This window comes from Haliotis rufescens, unplaced genomic scaffold (assembly GCF_023055435.1).
Source record: "Haliotis rufescens isolate VD_foot unplaced genomic scaffold, xgHalRufe1.0.p SCAF_27, whole genome shotgun sequence".
In the NCBI taxonomy this organism is placed as follows: Eukaryota; Metazoa; Mollusca; class Gastropoda; order Lepetellida; family Haliotidae; genus Haliotis; species Haliotis rufescens.
This window is the reverse complement of record NW_025963968.1, coordinates 6,332,614-6,360,582: the sequence shown is the minus strand read 5'-3', so window position 1 is coordinate 6,360,582 and position 27,969 is coordinate 6,332,614. Positions and strand designations below refer to the sequence as shown.

General features: G+C 43.9%; 1 protein-coding gene across 3 annotated transcripts in view; it reads right to left on the bottom strand.

The window, feature by feature from the left end:
• LOC124115917 (protein FAM53A-like) overlaps positions 1-27,969 on the bottom strand; it is an 88,252-nt gene that overhangs the window by 18,210 nt on the left and 42,073 nt on the right. For 2 of the 3 annotated variants that reach the window (XM_046477082.2, XM_046477081.2), the window contains exons 2-4: positions 17,680-18,012; positions 6,640-6,700; positions 4,994-5,784 (exon numbers count right to left, since the gene is read on the bottom strand). In XM_046477082.2, the coding sequence (XP_046333038.1) occupies positions 4,994-5,784; positions 6,640-6,700; positions 17,680-17,919 (1,092 nt within the window). In that variant the 5' untranslated portion in view covers positions 17,920-18,012. Of the gene's footprint in view, positions 1-4,993; positions 5,785-6,639; positions 6,701-17,679; positions 18,013-26,434; positions 26,567-27,969 lie in introns of those variants that run through there. The other variant, XM_046477083.2, reaches the window with a different exon arrangement.

Genomic DNA, 27,969 nt, shown 5'->3' with positions numbered 1-27,969 from the left:
CTGGACCAGAGAATCCAGTGATTGACGTCATGCACATCAATCCACGCAGTTGGGATTGATGACATGCATCAACCAAGTCAGCAAGCCTGACCACCTGATCCCGTTAGTCACCTCTTATGACAAGCAGAGTCGCCTTTTACAACAAGCATGGGTTGCTGAAGACCTATTAAAGAAACCTAACTAAGGCTACTTCTTGACTAAAGGACAACATGGTACATTGGGGAGTCTGGCCCAGTAGCTGCACAGAGCTTGTAGGAGCTGCTCAGGGCTCCCAAGAGCTCCTCATGGTTCCCAGGAGCGGCACAAGGCTCCCAAGAGCTCCTCATGGCTCCCAGGAGCGGCACAAGGCTCGTAGGAGCTGCTCAGGGCTCCCAAGAGCTCCTCATGGCTCCCAGGAGCGACACAAGGCTCGTAGGAGCTGCTCAGGGCTCCCAAGAGCTCCTCATGGCTCCCATGAGCTGCACAGGGCGTGTAGGAGCTGCACAAGGCTCATAGGAGCTGCCCAGGGCTCCCAGAGCTCCTCATGGTTCCCAGGAGCGGCACAAGGCTCGTAGGAGCTGCTCAGGGCTCCCAAGAGCTCCTCATGGCTCCCAGGAGCTGCACAGGGCATGTAGGAGCTGCACAAGGCTCGTAGGAGCTACCCAGGGCTCCCAGGAGCTGCTCAGGGCTCACTGCTTAGCGCTCCCAAGTCCCATGTGACATGACCTCATAAGAGTATACATGTCTAAGCTACAAGTGGCACTGCAGCAGAGTTCATTTATACACAATGCCTGTATTTAGTGTGTCAGACAAGATCCGTTACCCTTTCATAACTACTGACAAGACCTCTCATTCATTGACTATACATTAAAGTTCCACTCATAGCCTCTTTAATCTATTAATCAGACTTTGCCGTGGAAACAGATCCTCGGCGTAATGAGTGAACACTTTAACCGCCAGGCTACCGGACTGCCCCCACATCGCTTTGAACAGTATGTCACTTATATAACAGCAGGTCCGCAATATGTAGGAGCGAAATTTGAAGTGATGTAGGTGTTAGACATTTATCAGTTTGGTGAAATCTGCGAGCAAGGGTATGGTGCAGACACACCTAGAAACATAACCAGCAAGAAATGGGATTCGAACCCACAGTCATGGGATGCAAATCTGCACACAAATTGCCGCGACTTAGACAACCCATGCTCTGCCTCTGAAGTACCTAGAAAAGGCTTTACACATTGTACCTTAATGGAGAGTCAAACCTTGTTGTTCACCTGGACGACCAAACACTTTACCTACTGGGCTACCCCGACTCCCACAATGACATTTAGGCAGTGACTTCCATACTGTGTCTATAACTAGGATACAATTGTTGAAAGATTACACTGAAATATCTACACGAAAATAAATTATTGCCTTCAACCTGTAAAATGCTTGTACTTGAAGGATCTAAAGAACAGAAAAACTGTTAATCTATATCAAACAGAATTCCATGTCAAGACGCGAACAATGATCAATTTACAAATCAAGTTTACAAGGAGTGGCAAGTAAAAGGGGGCGTCCCCACATGAGAAACCTTAAAGACTCCAGTACCCCTTAATTTCACTGCCATTGTATGCATACCCAGCAGGTACATCACAGTCATGTGTGGGCGGAACATGTGAAGACCGATAGTGACTCATCCTCATGGCTGGAAACTTAAGTTACATAACAAGACAAGCCTCCAGTCAGTGCATGAACATGCTGCACTGAATGTCATCAGCAGAGGTGAGGGGAAGAAGGAGGGGCGAGGGGAAGAGGGAGAGGAGGAGGAGGGAGGGGTTGTGGGGTTGGGGAGGTGGAGGAGGGAGGGGGTTGAGGGTTGGGGAGGAAGAGGTGGAGGGAGGGGGTTGTGGGTTGGGGAGGAAGCTGTGGAGGAGGGAGGGGGTTGTGGGGTTGGGGAGGAAGAGGTGGAGGTGGGAGGGGGTTGGGGAGGAAGAGGTGGAGGAGGGAGGGGGTTGGAGAGGAAGAGGTGGAGGAGGGAGGGGGTTGAGGGTTGGGGAGGAAGAGGTGGAGGAGGGAGGGGGTTGTGGGGTTGGGGAGGAAGAGGTGGAGGTGGGAGGGGGTTGTGGGGTTTGGGAGGAAGAGGTGGAGAGGGAGGGGGTTAAGGGTTGGGTAAGATGAGGTGGAGGAGGGAGTGGGTTTTGGGGTTGTGGAGGAAGAGGTGGAGGAGGGAGGGGGTTGTGGGGTTGTGGAGGAAGAGGTGGAGGTGGAAGGGGGTTGGGGAGGAAGAGGTGGAGGAGAGAGGGGGTTGGAGAGGAAGAGGTGGAGGAGAGAGGGGGTTGGAGAGGAAGAGGTGGAGGAGAGAGGGGGTTGGAGAGGAAGAGGTGGAGGAGGTTAAGGGTTGGGGAAGATGAGGTGGAGGGAGGGGGTTGTAGGGCTGGAGAGGAAGAGGTGGAGGAGGGAGGGGGTTGTGGGGTTGTGGAGGAAGAGGTGGAGGAGGGAGGGGGTTGGAGAGGAAGAGGTGGAGGAGGGAGGAGGTTAAGGGTTGGGGAAGATGAGGTGGAGGAGGGAGGGGGTTGTGGGGTTGGAGAGGAAGAAGTGGAGGAGGTAGGGGTTGGGGAAGAAGAGGTGGAGGAGGTAGGGGTTAGGGAAGAAGAGGTGGAGGTGGGAGGAGGGAGGGGGTTGGGGAAGAAGAGATGGAGGAGGGAGGGGGTTGGGAGGAAGAGGTGGAGGAGGTTGGGGAGAAAGGTGGAGGAGGTAGGAGGTTGGGGAGGAAGAGGTGGAGGAGGTAGGGGTTGGGGAAGAAGAGGTGGAGGTGGGAGGAGGGAAGGGGTTGGGGAAGAAGAGGTGGAGGAGGGAGGGGGTTGGGGAAGAAGAGATGGAGGGGGTTGGGAGGAAGAGGTAGAGGAGGTTGGGGAGAAAGAGGTGGAGGAGGTAGGGGTTGGGGAAGAAGAGGTGGAGGTGGGAGGAGGGAGGGGGTTGGGAGGAAGAGGTGGAGGAGGAAGAGTCGGAGGAGGTAGGAGGTTGAGGAAGATGTGGAGGGGGGAGGGGGTCTGAGAGTTGGGAGTGGTTGAGGGGGTTGAGGGTAAGAGGGATGAGGTGGGGGTAACAGTAGTCCAGTTATATCAGGTCATGTCAACTTTATATGGTAAAGTGATGCATTGGTGCAAACCCACGGGCACGGGGATGGTGTTGACAGACCAAGCAACAGGATGGAGGGAGGGGTTGTGGGTCGGCGGACGTGAGGAGGATGAAGGGTGGATACGCAAGGAAAAGGAAAGAGAAGAAAAGAGTAAGTGGAAAGGGGACACAAGGAGCGGGTTTATCGGTGGCGCAATGAAAATATTTTCTTAAGGGAAAAGGTTGTAGACAAAAAGATAGATGTTTTCAGTGGCAACATGAACTTTTATTTCACGAGGAAAATAGAGACACATGTTCTGTATCCGTAAATGTGTTTTTTTCAACTCAACATAATCAGAGGCAGATGGACCTTCCATTTACACAACATTTGTGCCATTTCTCCTAACATTACATGCAAGGATAACCTGTATAGTTGTGACTGGTGTTGCTCAACAACAATCTTGGTGGGTCTGTATACTTCATATAGCCTGTCATGCTTCAAAGGACCTGCAATATTTTGTCCTTTAAAATATTCTTTCTGGTTAACATATGAATAAATCTTGTCAAAAGTTTTTTGAGCATGTCAGGTGAGAGATATAGTGTGGGATGGGAGTAATCTTCTTTTTCTTTTTTTACTGAGTCAGCTATAACTCTATAGTTGTGCTGACATCCATACCCTTGGCCATAGTGACTGAGCCAGCTGAGGCGGAATTTTTTCAACTTTAAATATCTCTATCCTCCAAGACAAACGTCACAACTTATCGGGCATCTGTTACTAAATTCTATGACCATAGATGATAGTTACATCTCTATCTTCAAAGGTCAAGTACACTTTTTCAAAAATGAAAGCAAATGCCATCTGAAACTCAATGACAAAACAATATATAAAAAGCTGGACATCTTCACTGATAACATCTATGTACAATTTGAGTGAGTGAGTGAGTGAGTGAGTGAGTGAGTGAGTGAGTGAGTGAGTATGGTTAACCGCCGCTTTTAGCAATATTCCAGCAATGTCACACATTGTACCCATGTCGGGAATCGAACCCGGATCTTCAGCGTGACGAGCGAACGCTTTAACCACGTGGCTACCCGACCACCCCATGTACAATTTGAGGGCAAGATATTTAGACAAGAAGTAGGCATCCCCATGGGTACCAATTATGCTCCCCTTCGTGAAGACCTTCTTTTTGCATATGTTTGGTCATAATAAAACTGAAAATATAAGTAGTCTCAAAAATTATCTGCCAGACAGTCAGGCAGGGGGAGTAAAATTTCACGCAGCCCGACAGAAAAGTTACCAGCCACGGGCAGGCGGGCAGGCAGTTAATTCGGTCACTGAAAGGGGTGGGTTGTAAGGATCTTTACCGAAACATCGCCTTCACAGGAAATAAAGAAGTTGTTCTCCATAAATTGTGTCTACTTTGTAATCCGTCAACTTTTGAGTAATGCCTGTCACACAATTCATCCATCATCAACATGGAGATGTGGCAATCAACACCATCAACAGTCTTGTTTGACAACGGTTTAAGGATATATACCGAAACGTCGCCTTCACAGTAAATAAAGAAGTTGTTATCCACAAATTGTCTCTACTTAGTTCACATTCACCTGACCTACCCGTTAAATCTTTACATTTGTAACACAAATATCTAGAATAGATGCAGGTAGAGGAAATAATTATCAATAAAGGAAATCAAGGAAAATAGTGAGTGAGTATGGTTTTACGGCTCTTTTAGCAATATTCCAGCAATATCACAGTGGGGGACACCAGAAATGGGCTTCACACATTGTACCCATGTCGGTATTGGAACCCGGGTCTTCGGGGTGACGAGCGAACGCTTTAACCACTAGGCTACCAGACCGCCCCTCCCAGGAAAATAAAAACAAGCAGATTCTGAATATTACTACTAACCTCAGTCATTTTTTGAAAATTAAGGGTTGGTCTGCAATCTTCACGTCGCCGTTTCTTGGCGTAACGTCTATCATGGAGAACACACGGCTGAGAGCGACACCTTGGGATTTTGTGTCGGTATGGCGAGGACGGGTTTGAGCCTAGATGTTCGGACATGCACGGCGTAGATCCAGCTCCAAGTGATATCTGTTCCTCATAAGAAAGACTTCGGTTCTGGAGAATTTCAAATCTGTTATTCCGTAATGGGCTGTGTTCGAGCCACGGTGCTCCAAATGAACTCTGGGAAAAATCACTAAGAGCGGATGCTGGCCTTGGTACAGGGGAACCAGGCGGAGTCTGAAAGTCTGATGTCGTGAAATGACCACTGTCCATACTCAATGGTGACGACACAAACCGGGTAAAGTTTGTCACATTTCTACATGTGGGCTTGAACTCAGGAACACGGGACGTTATGTTCCTGTTCTGCTGATCTACATTATTGTTTGTCAACGGAATCACAGCTATTGGTCGCCAAAGTTTGGTTCCATCTGGTTGCCATGGAGATGATGTCATGGAGTCAACCGGCACTGAGAGAGATCGGCAGTGTTTTTTCTTCGGTGGTGCGATGCCGGAGTTCGTATCACAGAGAATACATTTGTGTAGCGGGTTCTTGTGGCGACATGTTACCACAGACGAGTGCTTATCACAACTTTTGCCATGTCTGCTGCCAGAGTTGTCTCCCTTCCCCTTCCCTCCTGCAGAGGGCGGTGGCATCTGTGAGGGGGGGACAGGCAATGCCCATACATTCTTCCCTACAAAAGCAATTTTTAAAATCATTTGGCAAATTCCACATCTGACAAAAGACATTACACTTTGCAAAAAAGATTGCTTCACCGCCAAACAAGTTTGCTTGTAATTCTAAATGATCAAATCCAAAGAAACTTGGCACTCAGTCATTAGGTGCACTTTCAGCTACACTTTCATTTTCCCAGAAGACGTTTGTTTATGCTGTGTATTGGAGAAACACTTTTCCAGCAATATCATCTTTACTTCTGAAACATCAACAGGAAGAACGTTTGAACTTTAAATTTTATTTTCTTAACGCCTCCCACACTTGAAACATAATGACACCGGCGTTTCGCACTCTTTGTATGATCACACTGACAGTCAACTTGTCGCCCAATCCCCTGTCCTGCCTCCTCCACCCCCACAGCCCCCTCTCCCAACCCCCGTCTGCCGCCTCCAAACCATCCCCTTCTCCAACCCCACATCCCTTCTCCACACCCCTGTCCCCCCTCTCCCAACCCCCGTCCTGCCTCCACAACCCACTCCCTCTCCTCCACCCCATCTTCTCCCCCAACCCTGTCCCTCCCCTACACACTCCTCCACCCCCATCCTGTCCCCCAACCCCCTCTACTACCCCCTGTCCCCTCCTCCATCCCCTCCCCCACCCCTGTCCCATCCGCTTCTTCTACCCCGTCCCCTCCTCCACCCCCGTCTTGTCCCCCAACCCCCTCTGCTATCCCCTGTCCCCTCCTCCATCCCTGTCCCCTCCGCTTCTTCTACCCCCTGTCCCCTCCTCCACCCCCTGTCCCCTCCACCCCCTCCCCAAACCCCAGCCCCCTCCTCCATCCCCTGTCCCCCTCCACCATCGTCCAAACGATTACCTTTAACTGCAAGACTGGCTGGTGAGGTAGGTGAAAGGTTAATGGCTTCCTCTCTTGATATCTGCAAACAAACAACGACATTACTATCACAGATACATCACTGATGGAGTGCCACACCAGGTAACACTGACATCACTGGCGGGGGAGTGCCACACCAGGCAACACTGACATCACAGGTGGGGGAGTGCCACACCAGGTTACACTGACTGATGGGGGAGTGCCACACCAAGGAACACTGACATCACTGGCGTGGGAGTGCCACACCAGGTTACACTGACTGATGGGGGAGTGCCACACCAGGTAACACTGACATCACTGGCGTGGGAGTGCCACACCAGGTTACACTGACTGATGGGGGAGTGCCACACCAGGTAACACTGACATCACTGGCGTGGGAGTGCCACACCAGGTTACACTGACTGATGGGGGAGTGCCACACCAGGTAACACTGACATCACTGATAGGGAAGCGGGGGAGTGCCACACCAGGTAACACTGACATCACTGGCGTGGGAGTGCCACACCAGGTTACACTGACTGATGGGGGAGTGCCACACCAGGTAACACTGACATCACTGATAGGGAAGCGGGGGAGTGCCACACCAGGTAACACTGACATCACTGATAGGGAAGCGGGGGAGTGCCACACCAGGTAACACTGACATCACTGATAGGGAAGCGGGGGAGTGCCACACCAGGTAACACTGACATCACTGATAGGGAAGCGGGGGAGTGCCACACCAGGCAACACTGACATCACTAATAGGGAAGCGGGGGAGTGCCACACCAGGTAACACTGACATCACTGATAGGGAAGCGGGGGAGTGCCACACCAGGTAACACTGACATCACTGATGGGGGAGTGCCACTGTAATGATATTGGGAAAGACCAATGCACTTCCAAGACATACACATTGAACAAGGACATGACCCATATATAATTAATACAGAGGCAGAAATTAACATTTTTAGTCCACTAGTCCTTATAATGATAAAATATAGCAAAACCTTTAAATGGGGCAAATTTCTACTAGTTCTTATGATACCTTAATTATTGGGCAGTTTGGCAAGGGTTACAGGACTAGTGCCTATTTCTAACACTAATATTATAGTGTGCACTAAACTATAGTGTGTGATATATATTTATAAATATCACATACATAAAATCTTAATGCCTGTACTCAGGGATGAAATAACTACCTGCCCACTAGCCAAATGCAAGTGACTTTTACCCTGGGCTAGTAACATTTCTGTAAAACTGTCTCAAGTCCGCATCATTTAATGTCAAAGGTCTGTTGTCATTTTGTTTTCATTTCGTAGTTTATCAGAAACCCACATGAAGTACTAAACTGACTCCTTGCTGTACACTGATTATGACTGATATGCACATGTGTTATTAGCAATGTGAGTGAAAGTCGGAGAACCACCATAAACGTCAGACAAATGTTTGTTTATTTGTTTGTTTGTTGTTTCACGCCACACTCAGCAATATTCCACCTATATGACAGCAGTCTGTAAATAATCGGACCAGACAATCCAGTGATTGACATTATGAGCATCGATCCACACAATTGGGAAACGATGACATGCATCAACCAAGTCAGCAAGCCTGACCACCCGATCCCGTTAGTCGCCTCTTACAACAAGCATAGTCGCTTTTTACGGCAAGCATGGGTTGCTGAAGACCTATTCTACCCCGGATCTTCATGGGTTCAGAAAAATGTATAGTAACAAGCAGCCAAGCAGTTTTGTCGCTGTTCAGCGTAATGGTCTTAAACACACAGAACAAATTAAAGTTAAGTCAAAGTATGTAGGCTGTAGCCATAAAGTAGGACCGGTAAAATAGGATAAGAGCCTGCAACATAGTTTGTAACAAGCCCTCCTGGCTAGTCAACTTGGGCAACAAATTCTTTCACTGCCTGTACTGTGATATTTTCCCCCCCTAAAAACAACAACTCATGAGCGTTAAAATGAGGTGAGGTGAGGTGAAATGGGATTTAACGTCACGTCCAAGATTATTGCACTTATATAGCGATGTGCATGCACGTATGTGTGTTTGTGTGGCTGCTTGTGCTAGTCCGGACTGATGCCGATTTATAGTGCTAGCTCACTGAGATACCATGCCGCAGTTTAACATGAATACCCCACTCAGACACAGTATACTGACTCCGAGCTGACCAGTCCTTGTTTTATCCCCTTAATGCCGAGCGCCAGACAGGGTAACAACAAGTACCATCTTTTAATGTCTTTTGGTATGACGCGGCCGTGGATCGAACCCCTGACCTTCCGCTCTCCGGGCGGATGCTCTACCACTAGACCATGGAGGCGGTCCGCTTAAAATGAAACGAAACTACACACACATCTTCACAAACAACAATGTTGGACAAGACAAATAATGACTGGTATGCTGGAATGTCTGCTGTATTCATGGAATATTTATCAGGAACACACACATACTCGACATATATTCATCAACATTTGTCATTATCAAAATTACCGCCATATCAATCTGGATTGTAAATCTAGTCAAACCAGTTGATAGCATGATTTGTTTCTTAGTTGTTTAACGCCCCACTCAGCAATATTCCAGCTGTGGCAGAAATAATGGAGTCTGGATCAGACAATCCAGTGACTGACAGCATGACCATCATTTCAACGATTGGGAAATGATGACACGCAATCAACCTGTCACTAGGAATGAAACGATGCATCAGTACATCATGTTTTCATGCGATGATACAAAACACGATAGGTTTTGTTCTGTATTGATACAAGGCGATACACTTGCGAAAATAAATTACTTACTACTTGTCTAAAGACCCCCACCCCCATCCCTGCGTTTTTGTCAGTCTAAAAATAGCCGCTACGAACATGTGTCTACAACTATGCTGTCTGTGAGGTGCTATAAGGTAACAGTCACATTACCATCTTTTCCTGCCGGGTACCCATTCACTGCTTGTGGACAGAGGCATATTTCACAAAAGTTACTTGCCTGTGTGAGATGTACTTCAACTATAACCACGCTCACCAATCCAACTCCTCTACACGACCAATGTTGCTTTACTTCATCTGATCTTGTACCAGTGCGCTGTGACTCACAAAACGTCTTCGATCAGGACAGGTAATTAAGTACTTTCTTTAAAGCTATTCTCTAATTAATTAGAGATCAGTTTTTAGGAAAAAGTAACAGCCTCATGATCTATTGTCCTTTAAAAAAAAATATATTAAACTTTATTGTTCACTGTCTGTACTTGTAATGCAAAAATGTCTCCCCTCAGCATTCTGACATACTGCTCAACATTTGCTTAAGGACCAAAATAGTCATCTTTGGTGTGGACCTTAGCAAATGCTGAGTAGTATGTGAACTAACAGAATCCATGAAACAGTCATGACAATAGTCATGTTTGGTCAAAGATGTGGTCCACAGCAAAGGTTGAGTAGTATCTTAACAAACAGAATCCATGAAACAAGCAAATTCAGTAGGGCCTCACAACATCGGTGACCAGAAGTAAACTGTTCAAGTTGAAATGAACAAACGTTTCATTGGGTAATTAGTTGTCCCACAACCAGCACACAACAACCTGCTGTGCATGCATAACCAACGCTGCATGAAAGGCATTTAGTTCCAGACATGGCTCGCTGCTGCACTCAGATCACACTCACCGTCATGCACGAGCGTGACAGATGGCCAGCTAATTATACCTGTAATTAGCAGACATATTCCCTGTGTAGCAAGCTGAGCGAGATACCTCATTCACAATAGGGAAAACAATTTGTTCACATGCCTCTATTAATCTTTTATTTTTGTCTGGGAGACTGCCAAAAATGCAGAAAAACAGGTAGATTTGAAATGTTATTTCAATATATTCTACTCAAAACAAGTTAAGGAACCCCCAACTAGAAGGCTTTGTTGCAATACCACCAGCCAGGACGGATTAACTATAGTCATATGAAAACATTGGGCATTCTATACTTCTTTGAGTAGTATAGATTCTGAGCTGGGTAAGCAAGCCTTAATTCCATCAAAGGCTTCCTTTAGACACAACTTCCAATACAAGCTTTCCTCAAGACAAAACCTCCAAAGAGAATTTAATGTACTGTAGAGCATACTAGGGCTGGCTATCGATAGAAACAACTGAGATCGAAAATCGCTAAATAAACATAGATCAATTAACGATAATATCCGAGAAGTAACTTTAAGCAAATATGCAAGAAAGTCCCGAGTGAGTGAGTGAGTATGGTTTTACGCCGCTTTTAGCAATATTCCAGCAATATGATGGCGGGGGACACCAGAAATGGGCTTCACCCATTGTACTCATGTCGGGAATCGAACCCGGGTCTTCGGGGTGACGAGCGAACGCTTTAACCACTAGGCTACCCGACCGCCCCAAGAAAGTCCCGAAAGAAACCAACTCATTTTATGCCACTGGTGAGCAGTGTGTACATTTGAGATGTAACAAAAACAGTTGCTTTCTCTCTTCGACATCTGACATTATTAACAATAACAAGTCTGTTTCGGTAAATCTAAAATTATTATTGATGACAACAATTTCATATCGATTTTTGTTAATACTTCTTCCCATCGATGTTAATTCAGATTATCCATCATTTTAGCCAGCCCTAGAGCATACCCCTGCCACCTGTCCAACACCCAAATACACATGACGTTCCATACGACACCCACGCCCACACTCCCTGCCCATCCCTGTAAAGAGCAACTTTATACTCTCCAGAACACAGAGAACTGTTTATTCACTGTCTTGCCACTGCTTGTTGAGTAGGAAACAGACAAGGGAACAATTTAATATTTTACTATGATACTTTCACATGCATTCCAATAAAAATATCGCCTGCAGTAATAACATTATTTCACAAGATCAGCATATACTAAAAAAGTGATACACAGGTGTTTCGTTTTCATGAGTGAGTGAGTTTAACGCTGCTTTGAACAGTATTCCAGATATATCATGGCATGTTAACTAAATGTGGGAGGAAAGCCTGAAGTGATGCAGGTCTCAGACGTTAACCACTTTGGTGAAACCCTAGAGCATGGGTATGATGCTGACAAACCTAGAAACATATTCGGGGCGAACCAGGATTCAAACCCACAATCATAAGAATAGCTGCCCTCACAATGCAGTTATTCCAAAAATATTTATTTTAAAAATGCTTATTGTTTGGTATAATTATTACTGCTAAAATACTACTTGTTAGAGCACCCAATTTTTCAGGACTGAAGTTATTATGTCATGGCCATGATGTGTTAACTCTAATCATATAAAAGAATTACCGTATTCGACGTAATAAGCGCCCCGCTCTAATAAGCGCCCACTGCGATATTTGCTAATATATTGGCTAGTGAACAATCCCAATTAGCCCCCCTTCCGATTGATCAATGTACAAAAGACTTATTTATTCGTGTATAATACGCACTCGTGTGTTATATGCACCCTTAAGTATGGGCATTTATATTCTGGAAAAATGCATCTGTCGTATATAAACAGTTCAGACTGACAGCATAAACTACGAAATTTATCTTTCAACTCTGTTTTTTCCACCAAAGTAATATTCTAAAAAGAGCCCCCTATTTCTAATTTTGAGAGCGCCCTGGGCGCTTATTACGTTGAAAATGGTAAGTGTTCTTTAAGTTCTTTTGTGAAGTATATATATGGTAAATACCGGGGAAGCTATTGAGCCTGCAAAACAATCTAAAATATGTATCTGCACTTGTTAACAAATCATTCATCATAATTTCAGGAAACACATTGCCAGCATTAGCCACAATATTACTGAGCAATTTAACCTATCCACAAAATCTCAGAGATTGACAATGATTGATGGATGTCAATATAACACAAAGGACATTGTTGTGTATATACTCAAGACCCCACTAAGCAACTGGTCATTAATTGTGTGTGTGAGTAGGTGGAGCATTTTTCATCAGCTGATGTAGCAAAAACAACTGCCCCAACTATTTGGCATTTGTTTTGCAACCTACCCAAACTGTATTTCAACTGCTGTTCAACCATCACAGGACTGACAGATGATATACCAATATCAAAATGTACAAGAAAATATTATCAAAGACAAGTTTTTTGTATTTATTTTCCATTTTCTTTATATGTCAATCACAGTTTAACAAAAAAAATTTGGTCAAGAACAAGTTCCAAATTAATAGTCAGGTGTGTTTTTTATGGGTTGGTTCCAATGCAGAATGGGCAAACAAATCATTTATTTTTAGCTCATACCTGGTGTGAAATGAGGAATTCAAGAACAGATAACTCTTGAGACTTGCATGTACAATACCTTGTCTGGACCTTACACTTAATCTGGACCTAATCTGCCACATAAACAAACGTCCCAATTTACAAATACGTGGAATCTGTACCAACAGGGTCACCTCTGATAAAGCCAAGAATTGATTACGTAGTGCTATGTGCCAACCTACTCAAATTATCTCCTACAACTACAAACCCACTGTGTAAAGAAAGACAGTGTAACAAACATTAGATCGCCCTGCCCTTCAGTGACTATCAATACATTATAACCATGAACAGTAGAGGATTATATCTAATCCGATATGGCCTGGCCATGTGATACAAAGGTTATCACCTGTGGTTGAGAAGATACAAGTGGTATCACCCCCAGGTGCTGATACGGGGCTGGGAGACTGGCAGGTGTTATCTCTATAAAAGGAGTATAGAAAACAGCTCATAAAAATTTAACACTTAAAATACTATTTCCAAAACTACCTATAGTTTCAAAGTTTCGCAAAATCAACGCCGATCTATGACACAAAACTACTTACTTTTCCATCAAATATTTCTTGTAAAATATCAATACATCTCCGATATCAAACATTTCATCTTTATTCAGCGACGTAAAGCAGATACTCATATGAAAGGGGACTAGTCCCCGGGCAGGTAACATAAAACTGATCCAGCTATAGGAATAGACGTTCTGTACTAACAATAACACAAGCATGTCTTCTGGGTATTGTGCATCACGAAGTAGGTCAAATACTGAATACAGTTTCAACAGAAAACCTGCAATTTACATGACACAAATCTCTTTTGTTTGAGAAGTGGTAAGGGGAGGTATTGTGTGGGTCTGCATGATTGATCACATGTAATGGGACAGAGCCAGCAATCAATGATATCTCCTGCACGCCTGTCACATCTCCTGCTGGAGCTCTCACGACGACCTGCTGTCCTCGGTGGTTACAGGGATAGCAGGGTCCATACAGGGTCCATATACCAGGATAGCAGGGTCCAAACAGGGTCCATAGTACAGTCCATATACCTGGTGTAGTAGGTCCATATACGTGGCATAATACAGCCCATAGGGTCCATATACCTTGCATAGTACAGTCCATATACCTGGCGTAGTAGGTCCATATACGTGGCATAATACGGCCCATATACCTGGCAGAGTAGGTCCATAAACCTGGCAGAGTAGGTCCATAAACCTGGCATAGTAGGGTCCATATACCTGCTACGGTAGGGTCCATATATCTGGCATATTACTGCCCATATACCTGGCATAATATGGTCCATATACCTGCCGCAGCATGTCGATATGCATGGCATAGTATGGTCCATATACATGTCATAGTATGGTCCATATACCTGCCACAGTATGGTCCATATACATGGCATAGTACGGTCCATATACATGGCATAGTACGGTCCATATACATGGCATAGTACGGTCCATGTACCTGCCATACTACGGTCCATATACCTGCCACAGTATGGTCCATATATATGGTATAGTATGGTCCATATACAGTCCATGTACCTGCCATACTACAGTCCATATACCTGCCATAGTATGGTCCATATACATGGCATAGTATGGTCCATATACCTGCCACAGTATGGTCCATATACATGGCATAGTAGGGTCCATATTCCTGGCACAGAACGGTCCATATACCTGGCACAGTAGGATCCATATGACTGGCATAGTACGGTCCATATACATGGCATAGTACGGTCCATATACCTGCCACAGTATAGTCCATATACATGGCATAGTACGGTCCATATACCTGGCACAGTAGGATCCATATGACTGGCATAGTATGGTCCATATACATGGCATAGTATGGTCCATATACCTGCCACAGTATGGTCCATATACATGGCATAGTACGGTCCATATACCTGCCACCTTACGGTTCATATGACTGGCGAAGTATGGTCCATATTATCCCAACGTGGCAGAGACAGCAATAATGACCCCATATACATGGCAGACACAAGCACACCATACCAATGTGGTGCTATGTTGGAAATGACAGGCATTAAGTTACACAAATTTACTGCCAGGACCATGGCTATATCAACATCCACCCTCTCCTCTGACTTTGACAGACGTAGTGCCATCACGGTCTGGGTTCAAGCCTAGGTTGTGACCTGGGCCATCTGGTCCCTCCAACCCCTGGGGTGACACTTCCCACAAACCCCTGGTCAGTCTCAGGACCTGGTCAACACCATGTACACATTGGGATTGGCTGGACAAACACACCCGGGAAGTGGAAACTACCTGTTATTGATGTTAAACACATGGGAAGGCAGTCGCCAGCTGACCACTGGTCAATTCTTGTATCCCACAGCGATTAAGCATGTAGTACGGCAGCATGCCCACACACAAAGTAGCCCTGGTCATCACAGATCAAACACTTTTCTCCATTCATGGTCAGGAAAGACACTTAGGAATAAATAACACCCGTAATTAAATATTAAATACTTCCAATTTGCAAATTGTTAAGCTAAAGAAATATAAACAATTGATCCTCAGACATTGTCTTCTGACAAATTAGCATATCCTGTCCAACAAATTTGTTTCAGTGAAACAGTTAATATTTTAGGTTAGTTGAGCAGAAAGAAAATGCTTTCAATGTAGAGTGTTTGGGGCAATCCATCGTTTTCTAAGAGATATTTTCACTTAATATTTGTTGAGGCATTAAGTTTCTTGCATGAGGTGAGATAAGGTGAAATGGGGTTTAATGTCGCGTCCAAGATTATTGCACTTATATAGTGACGTGCATGTATGTGTGTGTGTGTGTGTGTGTGTTTGTGGCTGCTTGTACTAGTCCGGACTGATGCCGATTTATAGTGCTAGCTCACTCAGATACCATGCCGCAGTTTAACATGAATACCCACTCAGACACAGTATACTGACTCCGAGCAGACCAGTCCTTGTTTTAGTCCCTTAATGCCGAGCGCCAGACAGGGTAACAACAAGTACCATCTTTTAACGTCTTTTGGTATGACGCGGTCGGGGATCGAGCCCCGGACCTTCCGCTCTCCGGGCGGACGCTCTACCACTAGACCACAGAGGCGGTCTTTCTTGCATGAATGAGACATAAGGCTCTCTTGTCCTCAAGACATTGGACATAAACATGTAATGGTTTCCACGTGAGATAAGCAAGTAGATTAATGATTCAATGATTCAATGTCTACTCACAAACAGTGGAAGCTCGTTCACTCAACAACAAAATATTGATTACATATTGGAAACATAGCGTTACTTATGACTATCTTGTCATACATATTGCAAAGCATGAAAGTATTGCGAGCATAGCAGGGCATCCTTCAGATGACATCTGACCTTGTGAGCTTGATGACGGGGTTAACCTTCTTGGTCAAGGCGGAAGGTCTATGGTTTGAATCCCATCACATTTTACACAAAAAATGTGAGTGACCCTGCTCACATTATAAATCGATATCATTATCGGGACACATTGAAGTATACTGTCATGTCGGTTCACTGCAGAAGCGCTATCACCCTATACAATATCATGGAATTCAATGTCTACAGAGAGAGTGATTATTGCCTCATGTTGAATCAGCAATAGGGGAGCTATTCACGGCGATCAATGTCTAGTGTTGGTGTTATTGTTTGCTGATCTGTTTTTAAAGATCAAAGGTAGGGCTACTCTCATTAATTTCAAGATGCACTTTAAGTCAAGGGTCAACACTCGCATTCATTTGGCGATGCATTCAGTTCATGATTTACAGTTGTTAATTGACTTCACGAGTCGTTGGCTATCAAATCAGGCTTTACAACTTGGTTCAGTTTGCTCACTCAGGTGAACATGAGTGTTTATTGTTTAACGCTGCACTCAGCAATATTCCAGCTGTATGAAGGCGGTCCTTAACTAATTAAGTCTGGAATGGACAATCCAGTGATTGACATCATAAGCATCGATCTATGCAATTGGGATACAATGACATGCATCAACCAAGTCAGCGAGTCTTACCACCCCTAACCATTAGTTGCCTCTCACAACAAGCATGGGTTGCTGAAGACCTATTCTACCCCAGATCTTCACGGGTGTAAACATGACTGCGTGAGGTGGATAAAAACAGTATTTCACTGATAACATCAGCATGTCAGTCAAGAAAGACCAGGGGTGACATTTACCATGTTGTGGACGGACAGGGAAATCTAGGGTTTCAAACCTACAATCAGCAGATCCTGGTGCAACACTGCACCAGGATCTGCAATCCTTAGACCCCTGGATCACCCAAACCTCCCTGAATGCTTCAATCAACAACAGCCCAAATACCAATATATTTTTTTTAACACGTTAAAGAACAGCCACTATTGGAAGGTTGTGTGCTGCATTAGTATAACAGTGATAGAATATGGCACTGGTCCTTTAGTCCTTGCCTAATCACCCAACAGTTAAGGACCATTAGAAATTTGCCATTCAAAAGTGTTTTGATATGTGCTATTATTATGAGGACAAGCAGAATAAAATGCTTTTATTGCTGAATACTCACCAGCCATGACAAATTAACTACAGTCATATGAATTGAGTGAGTGAGTATTGATTTATGCAGCTTTTAGCAATATTCCAGCAGACACCAGAAATGGGCTTCACACATTGTACCCATGTCGGAACCAAACCCAGGTCTTTGATGTGATGACCGAACACTTTAACCACCAAGCTACCCCACCGCCAAAGAGAGTCATATGAAAATCAGGTGTTCCTTAACTTGTCTTGTGTAGCATATATACAACTTACTGGTATTTTCAAGTGTCTAGCTGCCTGATTGGCTGAAACAGCGGCTGCCGCGGCTGCTGCATCATCAAGAGATTGGTTCTGAAGCTTCTCCGTTATCAGCGCTAGCATCGTCTGAGATAAGAGCGAGGCCTGGAAGGCATAAAACCAGGGTGCGAAGGGGCTCAATGCCGGGCCATGGAGGTGTGGTTGCGTGGTCACTCCTTGACCAATCAGAAAGTGGCTGCCACCACATCGGATCATTGAGCTTGAAACTCAGACCCCAGGCGAGAGAGAGAAAGCTCCATGCTGGACTGGGGGAGGTTGGTCGGGCCAAGTGCACGTGTTTGATGGACTCTGAAATACACAAAAATACATAAAGTCCATTGATAGACAAGTTAACATGGAATTGCGATCACATTTTTCATGACATTTGTTAGGTAGTGGTTTCAGTTGGAGTGAGCGATGTAATATGATTGAGTCAAATGAATTTCTCCAATGACACACCCTGAACAGACCTTTTCAATTAGGGGTGAGCAGTTGGGCTATTTTCCAATCTCATTGAAATCAGATCTTAGTTTTCGCAAGTCGCTACCGCTAAACAAAGATCTGAGGACATCCCATTACGGGTCACGTCAGACTGACCTTGCTCGAACTTTGACCGACCTTTAGAAGGACCGAAAAGAAGTCGACATTAGCCAATCAGAAGGCAGCTTTCTCGTGCTTTACGGCACTAATTTCAAATTGGCGACTACGCCTCGAAACATATTTTGACAAATTGTCGATTAAAAATTTGAAACCTGAACAAAAGAACATTTTGGAATGGCTATTAGATGGTCTAGATTGTATCGATTCAGTCGTTAAACCCGTAACTATCGTTCGGAATACCCCGTGTTAAAGTTTTCAAGACTTGCAAGATTGAAAATCACATTCCAACTGTCACTTTCATGATCTGGAAAGCGACGCTCTGTTTGGTCAGACGAAAGGTCGTTCTGACGTGACCCCTAATGGGATGTCCTCAGATCTTTGTTTAGCGGTAGCGAGAACGAAGATCTGATTTTAATGAGATTGGGCTATTTTCACTACTGCGATTGTATTGCAAGAGTAGCCCTTACTTTTGCAATAGGACTGCGATAGTAGTAAACCAACTTCAAAGTAATGCTGACAATCTCAAACATGGTAAATTTTCCTGTCGCAACTCAAACCAAAGGGAAGTAAGTTCAAGTAACTCTAATCTGAAGTTGTCGTAATCCTTGCTAACCAACCACACAGGCAGGTTTGTAATTTGCATAATATATGTTTTAATCATAAATATTGAAACTATCAATTGTGATCGAACAATTGTGATAGTTCAGTAGTTTGATATATCGTGAACTCCCATCTTCAAGTAACAGATCAATATCTTGAAAATTATTACTTTCCAAATATATCTTACACTGATCAGGATACTTCAAAGACAAATTATGCAATGAGGCATCATTGGCTTGGTGAGGTAAGGTGAAATGGGGTTTAACGTCGCGTCCAAGATTATTGCACCTCTATAGCGACATGCATGTACATGTGTGTGTTTGTGTGGCTGCTTGTACTAGTCCGGACTGATGCCGATTTATAGTGCTAGCTCACTGAGATACCATGCCGCAGTTTAACATGAATACCCCTCTCAGACACAGTATACTGACTCCCGGCCAACCAGTCCCTGTTTTAGCCCTTTAATGCCGAGCGCCAGACAGGGTAACAACAAGTACCATCTTTTAACGTCTCTTGGTATGACGCGGCCGGGGATCAAACCCCCGGACCTTCCGCTCTCCGGGCAGATGCTCTACTACTAAACCACGGAGGCGGTCTCATTGGCTTGGAGTTGATGAATAAGATATTCATTATTAAACATCACCAGCATTAGGTCTTTGGCATAGTATTTGAATCAAAGGGCCCTTAACTCAACCATTCACAGCGTAAAGACTATGACATGGACCCTTTGACTTCCATCCTTCAATTGTAACACAGCATCGCCAACCAGCAGAATACATAGGTCTAAACATGCTACAGTGGCCATAATGACTTCAGGGCATCCATTAACAGTAACACTTATCACACTAATAGTAACCATGGTAACACTTTTCACAAACTACCTGACATTATTTCCTAGTCGTCTTGTTTTACCAAATGTTCAGTGTTAATAAGGGCTAAAAATGTTTTGAGACATCTCCTCAGACCTACAGTGGGTACCCGGGTAGGGTCGGGTAATAGGGGGGTGGGTACCCAGGTAGGGTCTGGTAATAGGGGGTGGGTACCCGAGTAGGGTCTGGTAATAGGGGGTTGGTACCCGGGTAGGGATGGGTAATAGGGGGGTGGGTACCCAGGTAGGGACGGGTAATAGGGGGTTGGGTACCCGGGTAGGGTCGGGTAATAGGGGGGTGGGTACCAGGGTAGTAAATTTGGACTTGTCCCAGCCCTAGTGTTAATACCTGTGGCCAGAATAATTACTTTCTTTGAAATTGTATGAAAGTCTTGACATCTTGACTTTCTGCTAAGGGGCCATCATGTGAGACAAAACCAGTCTACAATACATACTATCAAGAACAACTGTTTGGATATACTCATCTCGTGCAGCACTTCAGATGTAACACGAAATATATCACCTTCACTAATCCAATCAGTATCCAATCATCTACAGCCCTTACTAATCAGTGGCCAATCATACAGTGAGGCCGTCCACGACACCCTGCATCCAAGTACAAGGTAACTGTGCAAGACGTAATAACATCGTGGTCAGATCAAACACCTCCTGACCTATCTGTACTCGGCATAATCCCACTGACAAGCATTAAGCCTCGAGAGAGCTGCTGGTGCCCTAGACTTGCATAAGTCTCTCAGGCAATAAATCTGAAGTCAGTAGATTTGTACTATCCAGACTTGCCTAAGGTTAGAATTACTCTACACCCATGGACTTATCATTCAGTACAGCCTTGGAGCAAGGCTACTGACACCCAGTCGTGACAAGATAAGTGGACGGAAGCCTGTTAGACTGAAAATATATGATTTTGATAGAAAAAAATAACTCCATGTAAATTGAAAAGGAGCTCCAGTGAAGAAGTTCAGAACCTAAGAAAAATCTAGCCTTGCTTAATTTAGGACTTTTGCATTACAGACAGGGCTAGGCGGGAGTCAATATAAGATGGTTCAGGGACTGGGAGACAGACTAGAAGCCTGTGATACTCAGAAAGCTGATTCTGAAGATGCTGATTCTCTACAATGGTTCCTCACACACCCCAGGGGACATCTCAAAATCAGATAGATGTTTGGAGTAGGTCTGTTCCAAGTTTTCTATTATTTAGAGATACAATGCTGCCTTGAACAGTATTCATTCATATCAGTGTGGAATAGTAGAGGAAATCCAAATTAATACATTTCATGGACGTCTGGTGAAACCCACAAGTGTTTGTTTTGGATGAACCAAGAACCATAATCAAGGCGAAACTTCACAGATTTTGACTCAATGATTTGTTTGTTTGTTGTTTAACGTAACACTCAACAATATTTCAGCTATATGACAGCGGTCTGTAAATAACTGAGTCAATCCAGTGATTGACATCATGAGCATCAATCCAAGCAATTGGGATACAATGACAAGCATCAACAAATTCAGCGAGCCTGACCACCTGATCCCGTTAGTCGCCTCTTACAACAAGCATAGATCTTTACGGGGCTGGTGTCAATGAATAAAGGGCAGTAAAGTATAGATATTACTTGAGAAAGAAAATAAAACAAATCTTTGAACCATTAAAGTACACAGACTGCTGACTTGATGTCCAAAATGGTGTAAATGACTTTTGAGATGTTCCCTTCCAAACATTTTCCATGTAATGACTATATTGGTTGAGTCCTGTCATGCCAACGACTGGGCAGTGTTGAGCTATCAGCAGCCTCATTCCTTGTACTCCATCAGCACTATCAGACATCGAAAACATGCAGACAACAAGATGATTGCCAGCCAGCACATCTTTCGCCTCCGCTGTTTGTTCACCACCATATTGTTTGTTTTGTCAAATAACTGCATTTATTCAAACAATCATTTCTATCAAAGGCTTAGCAATTAATTCCAAAACAACAAAATCTACATTCCATTCACATGACAAATAGGCTTTCTTAAAGTGAGTGAGTGAGTGAGTGAGTGAGTGAGTGAGTGACCACAGCCAGTAGCTGATGACAGCATAATAGGCCCATCACAGCTTCAAAACTAACCTTTTTTTAAGAACTCCAAACAAAAGCTTTAACCACTTGGCAACCCACCACCTCTCACACAAATGTAAACAACTAACAAAGGAATTATTCCTGCCAACTCATCATAAATACAGCAAAAATGTCTGTAGGGTATACCTGATTTATCACCTGCATGAACTATTGGCCTCAACTGGGTGGGGCCACTTCAAGAATCAGCACCAAAAACAGGCAAAGATTGTAGGACTTCAGATAACATACAATAAAACACAAGGAAAGAGTCAGTCATGGGTACATTCTTCCTGACGGGCTGTCACAGGTATATTTCACAACACGACTTTGTCCACAACAAAACCAATCAATTATGAAGAAACAAACCACACACAGAAACCAATGAAAACACTTGGAGAGGCACACATCAAACATAAGCTTTCACAAATACTCAGCAGTGTGATCAACATTATCAATATTCACAACAGCAAACACACCTGACAAATGACACCTTGAACAGAACAAAGGCCCTGCTCCGAGAGCGAGGGATTGCAAACACGGGGACTATCAAGAAGATATATTGATGCAAATAGCCAGTACCAGTATGTCAATAAACAGTGAGTCATTCACTGGCACCGATCCCAGCATGGGATATAATGTGCACGCTGTAAATCTCTTCAAGGATATCGAAATGCACACAGATAATCATAATATGCAGGATGGCAATCAATTTCGTACCCATTGCTAAAGCTATTTTTCTAGATGTTTTATGTAGGTTACACATTTCTTTACGATCGATAAAAAACTTAGAGCTGATAAAATATTACTCCTAATATGAACATTTTTATTTTTTTATAGTTATTTTATTGTTCCCAGAGTTTGAGCGTAATACAGTATTCCATCAAAATATATTTCAGATTGCATAGAATGACACAGTACACTCTTTAAAAATTTAAGGTTTGGAAACAAACATTGTCACATTTTAAACCAAAAAGGTTGCAACACACAATCACACTCAAGCATAGCATGTATCAACAGAGAGCTAAGAATCAAATGCTGAGAATAAAAGTGACCTAAAGTTTAGTTATAAAAGTTATTTTTGTCATCCTTTTTATAGCAAAAAAATTATCCATTGAACATATGTTTTAAGTAGTCTTAAAAGTATATATATTTTCGGTTTGGTTCCTTTGATTCAACATACATGAATATGCATTTTCCCAAATAAAAGTATTTGATTGATTAAAGTATTAGAGTAGTTACAACCAAACCAAATACGATATTTTGTTAATTTAATTTTTTGTGAAAGATAATTATTAAGCAAAAGTTTGAGATCATTCCAAAATTGTTTAATTTCATTACATTCCCAAAAGACATGGCTGATGTCCTCAATGATCACATTACAAAAGCTACATACACTGTCGTTACAAGATTCGTTGTTTATTGGTTGGTTGGTTGGTTGTTTTACGCCGCACTCAGCAATATTCCAGCTTTATGACGGCGGTCTGTAAATAATCGAGTCTGGACCAGACAATCCAGTGATCGACATTAAGAACATCGATCCATGCAATTGGGATCGATGACATGCATCAACCAAGTCAGCGAGCCTGACCACCTGATCCCATTAGTCGCCTTTTACGACAAGCATAGTTGCCTTTTACGGCAAGCATGGGTTGCTGAAGATCTATTCTAACCCGGACCTTCAGGAGTCTCGTTGTTAATAGTTCCTTCTTTGTGTAGATAATTCCACACAGAAATCCGTATTGAATGAAATATTTATACCACCGAATACCAATAAAATATGTCTGATAGCCAATTTAATGCTGAGGGTGCATTTCATAGGCTGTGTTCTGGACATGCAAACTATTATTCTGGACTTACAAAAGATAGAACTTGTAACAGTTAATTATTGGGTACATGTTACAGAAGATTCTTGAGAACATCTGACAGAATTGTTTGGGACACAAAGGCTTGTTTGTAACGTCGCACTCGGCAATATTCCAGCTTTATGCCGGCCGGCAGTACGTAAATATAGTCTGGACTAAACAATGATGTAATTGTTAAATGAGCATCGATCTACTCCACCAGAGTATGATGACACACAATCAACAAGGTCAACAAACCTGAACACCCAATCCATTAAGTGAGTGAGTTAAGGTTTATAGTCACATCGGCAATATTTCAGCCATATCGTGACAATACATTAAGACTGGCATAGGTTGCTGGGGACCAATCCTAACATGTCATCACCATGGAGACAAGCATTACTTGCTGGGGACCAATCCTAACCTGAAATCACCATGGAGACAAGCATTAGTTGCTGGGGACCAATTCCAACATGTTATCACCATGGAGATAAGCATTAGTTGCTGAGGACCAATTCCAACATGTAATCACCATGGAGACAAGCATTAGCTGCTGAGGACCAATTCTAACATGTCATCACCATGGAGACAAGCATTAGCTGCTGAGGACCAATTCCAACATGTAATCACCATGGAGACAAGCATTAGTTGCTGAGGACCAATTCTAACATGTAATCACCATGGAGACAAGCATTAGCTGCTGAGGACCAATTCTAACATGTCGTCACCATGGAGACAAGCATTAGCTGCTGAGGACCAATTCCAACATGTAATCACCATGGAGACAAGCATTAGTTGCTGAGGACCAATTCTAACATGTAATCACCATGGAGACAAGCATTAGCTGCTGAGGACCAATTCTAACATGTCATCACCATGGAGACAAGCATTAGCTGCTGAGGACCAATTCCAACATGTAATCACCATGGAGACAAGCATTAGTTGCTGAGGACCAATTCTAACATGTAATCACCATGGAGACAAGCATTAGCTGCTGTAGACCAATCGTAATCCTAACCCAGATTCCACACAATGTGGGACATCAAGGTATTTCCACTCCAAATTATATGCATAGCTTGGCCTTGATTGGACTGAATGATTCACTGATATGTCAAGTCACAATACCACTATTGTAAAATTGGCCAACATATCGATACGAATCAATACAAAATGATATGCAACACAGTTATTTATAAGCATGTTACCAGGTATTGAGGTACACAGTACATTTAATTGCATGCCACATTTTTCAGTGTTTGTTAAACGTTCACCAAAAAAAGTGGCCTAATTTGTTCAAACCAAACCGTCATTATCCACTTGTGACATTCTTTCCTATTCAATCTTATTATTTTTCGGATTTTTCGGATTTTTCACTATTCATAATGTCTGACTGCAGGCAGGCAACTTTGAAGATGGGCAGGCAACACTTACGGGTCACCTGCCTGTATACATCACATATTGATATTGAGTAACAGCCATACCTCGTGTGTAAAGAGTGCCTATATCTTGTAATGTATTGTCACAACTGCTAAAAGTACACCTGGTCAGATGTGTAGTACTTGTCAGCCTGACACATCACAGACAGCACACATTGGGGGTCAGTCCAAGTTGATTACATGTATGCTGTGATGGGTTCAGTGAGTGAGTGAGTGAGTGAGTGAGTGAGTTGGGTGAGTGAGTGAGTGAGTGAGTGGGTGGTAGGGTGGGTGAGTAAGTGATCGAGTGAGTGAGTGAGTGAGTGAGTGAGTGGAAGGGTGGATGAGTGAGTGAGTGAGTGATCGATAGGGTGAGTGAGTGAGTTGGGTTTAACAGTATTCCAGCTGTATCACTGCATGTGAGCTAAACATGGCAGGAAAGGTGGGGTGGGGTGAGGTGAGGTGAAATGGTGTTTAACATTGCGTCCATTCAACCACAAGACCACGGAGGTCTGGGGAAGGAAAGCCTGAAGTGAATCAGGTCTCCTACTTTTACTACTTCGGTGACACCCACCAGTACAGGTATGGTGCTGACAAAGCTTGAAAATAATCGGGGTGAACCCGGGTTCAAACCTACGATCATAGGTGTCTTGTGTGCTCATGGGATGAAACACTGCACAGCTCAAGACAATGAAGTTGTTGGGCTATATCTGTACTGAGTACTGCCGTTCACCATTTTGGTGAAGCTATGAACACAGGCGGAGACTGCAAAAGCATACGGACAATAATGTGGGTGAATCAGTGTTTGAACCTATGATCAGTGTATCCGGGTAGTACTAAGGGCCACAACTCTACATAGATGATATAACCCACAGGAGCACTAGTGCCCCTCATCAAATCTGAAGACAGACTCTTCCCGAGAACATATTTTATATTTTCATTAGTTGTTTAATTTAGCACCCAGCAATATTCATCTATATGACAGCGGTCTGTAAATAATCGATTCTGGACCAGACAATCCAGTGATTAACATCATGCGCATCGATCTAAGCAATTGGGATATGATGACACGCATCAACCAAGTCAGCGAGTCTGACCACCCGATCCCGTTAGTCGCCTCTTACGACAAGCATAGTCACCTTTTACGGCAAGCATGGGTTGCTGAAGACCTATTGAGAGGTCTCCCAGGTCAAGTGAAGGCAGTGTACTGGGCTCAGGAAATGTGGACACGATGGCCCAAAGTCAACACCAACTGTAGACTGGTCAGCTGCACTGCTAAAGAAGTCCACTTACCAATCTGATTAATCCTGATCACATTACCCAAACACCACAGCGATACCATTGGACCTCAGCCAGCGTTTATCAAAGCGGCTTTGCACATTCACAACTAAGTATGAAAAGACCATGGCAGGCGTACAAGACCTCTGTTTTTGCTTCATGTAAATCTGGTTGAAAGGAGATTTGCAAACAATGGCTGCCTGGCATGGTCCCAATACTTGTCTGATAATCTGCCCGGAATCTGCTTCATAGGAGCAGACGTGAATTCTTGTGAGGGTCGTGTGATGTTCCATACACAGGATTACAGTTCAATGGAGCGTAACAAATATGTTCGGTTGTCAGTCGCTGAATACCGCCCCACTCTAGTGTGACATTGCATTGCTAGGACCTACTACAACATGCAATTACTGAAACTACATCGGCAAATGCCACAAGTCTTGTGCCGGTTCACCAGCAAGATCAAAACGGCACATTTAATCCACTGAATGTATGTAATAGTAGCACGCTGTCACCAGGAACATAATAGTAGTAATTAATGACTTGGCAACTCCATAACCTTAACAGAAGCAATAACCCATAAATACTTTCATAATAAGCAATGCTTATCGGCTTCGGGAACAAACACTTGACATCATGTACTATCTTCCTAAGAAATTGAAAAAAAACAGGTGGTTGGGATAAGTGAAATATAGTCATTGTGCCACAACCCTTTAACCTGTTTTTCCTGGGGAATTGACGTTTGGGCAGGTCTGACTGTTAACAGCATAGGAAGTTATGAAATACAAACCTTAATTTCAAGTGAGTGAGTGAGTGAGTGAGTGAGTGAGTGAGTGAGTGAGTGAGTGAGTGAGTGAGTGAGTGTGTGAGTGAGTGAGTGTGTGAGTGAGTGAGTGTGTGAGTGAGTGAGTTGGGTTTAACGCTGCTTTTAACAGTATTCCAGTTATATCACGGCGTGTCAGCTTAATGTGGGGGGAAAGCCCGAAGTGATGCAGGTCTCAGACGTTTACCACTTCGGTGAAACCCACGTGCACGGGTATGGTGCTGACAAACCTAGAAACATAATCGGGGCGAACCGGGATTCGAACCCACAATCATAGATTTCTGGCGTGCCCAAGGGACGCAACTCTGCACAGCGAATCACGGCGCCTAAGACGACTTGGCCACCCGTGCCCCCGAGTGAGTGAGTGAGTGAGTGAGTGGGTCTTTTGTGAGTGAGGTGATGGAGTTAATTCCCCATACGTGAGTGAGTGAGGTGATGGAGTTAATTCCCCAAACATGATTGAGTGAGTGAGTGAGTGAGTGAGTATGGTTTAACGCCGCTTTTAGCAATATTCCAGCAATATCATGGAGGGGGACACCAGAAATGGGCTTCACACATTGTACCCATGTTGCGAATAGAACCCGGGTCTTCGGCGTGATGGGCAAACGCTTTAACCACTAGGCTACCAGACCGCCCCAATTTCAAGCAAGACAGGCTGATTGATATGAAACAACAAATTAACACATGTCCTTTGATGTTTGTTAACATTTCTGAAAGTGGGCGGCAAGAG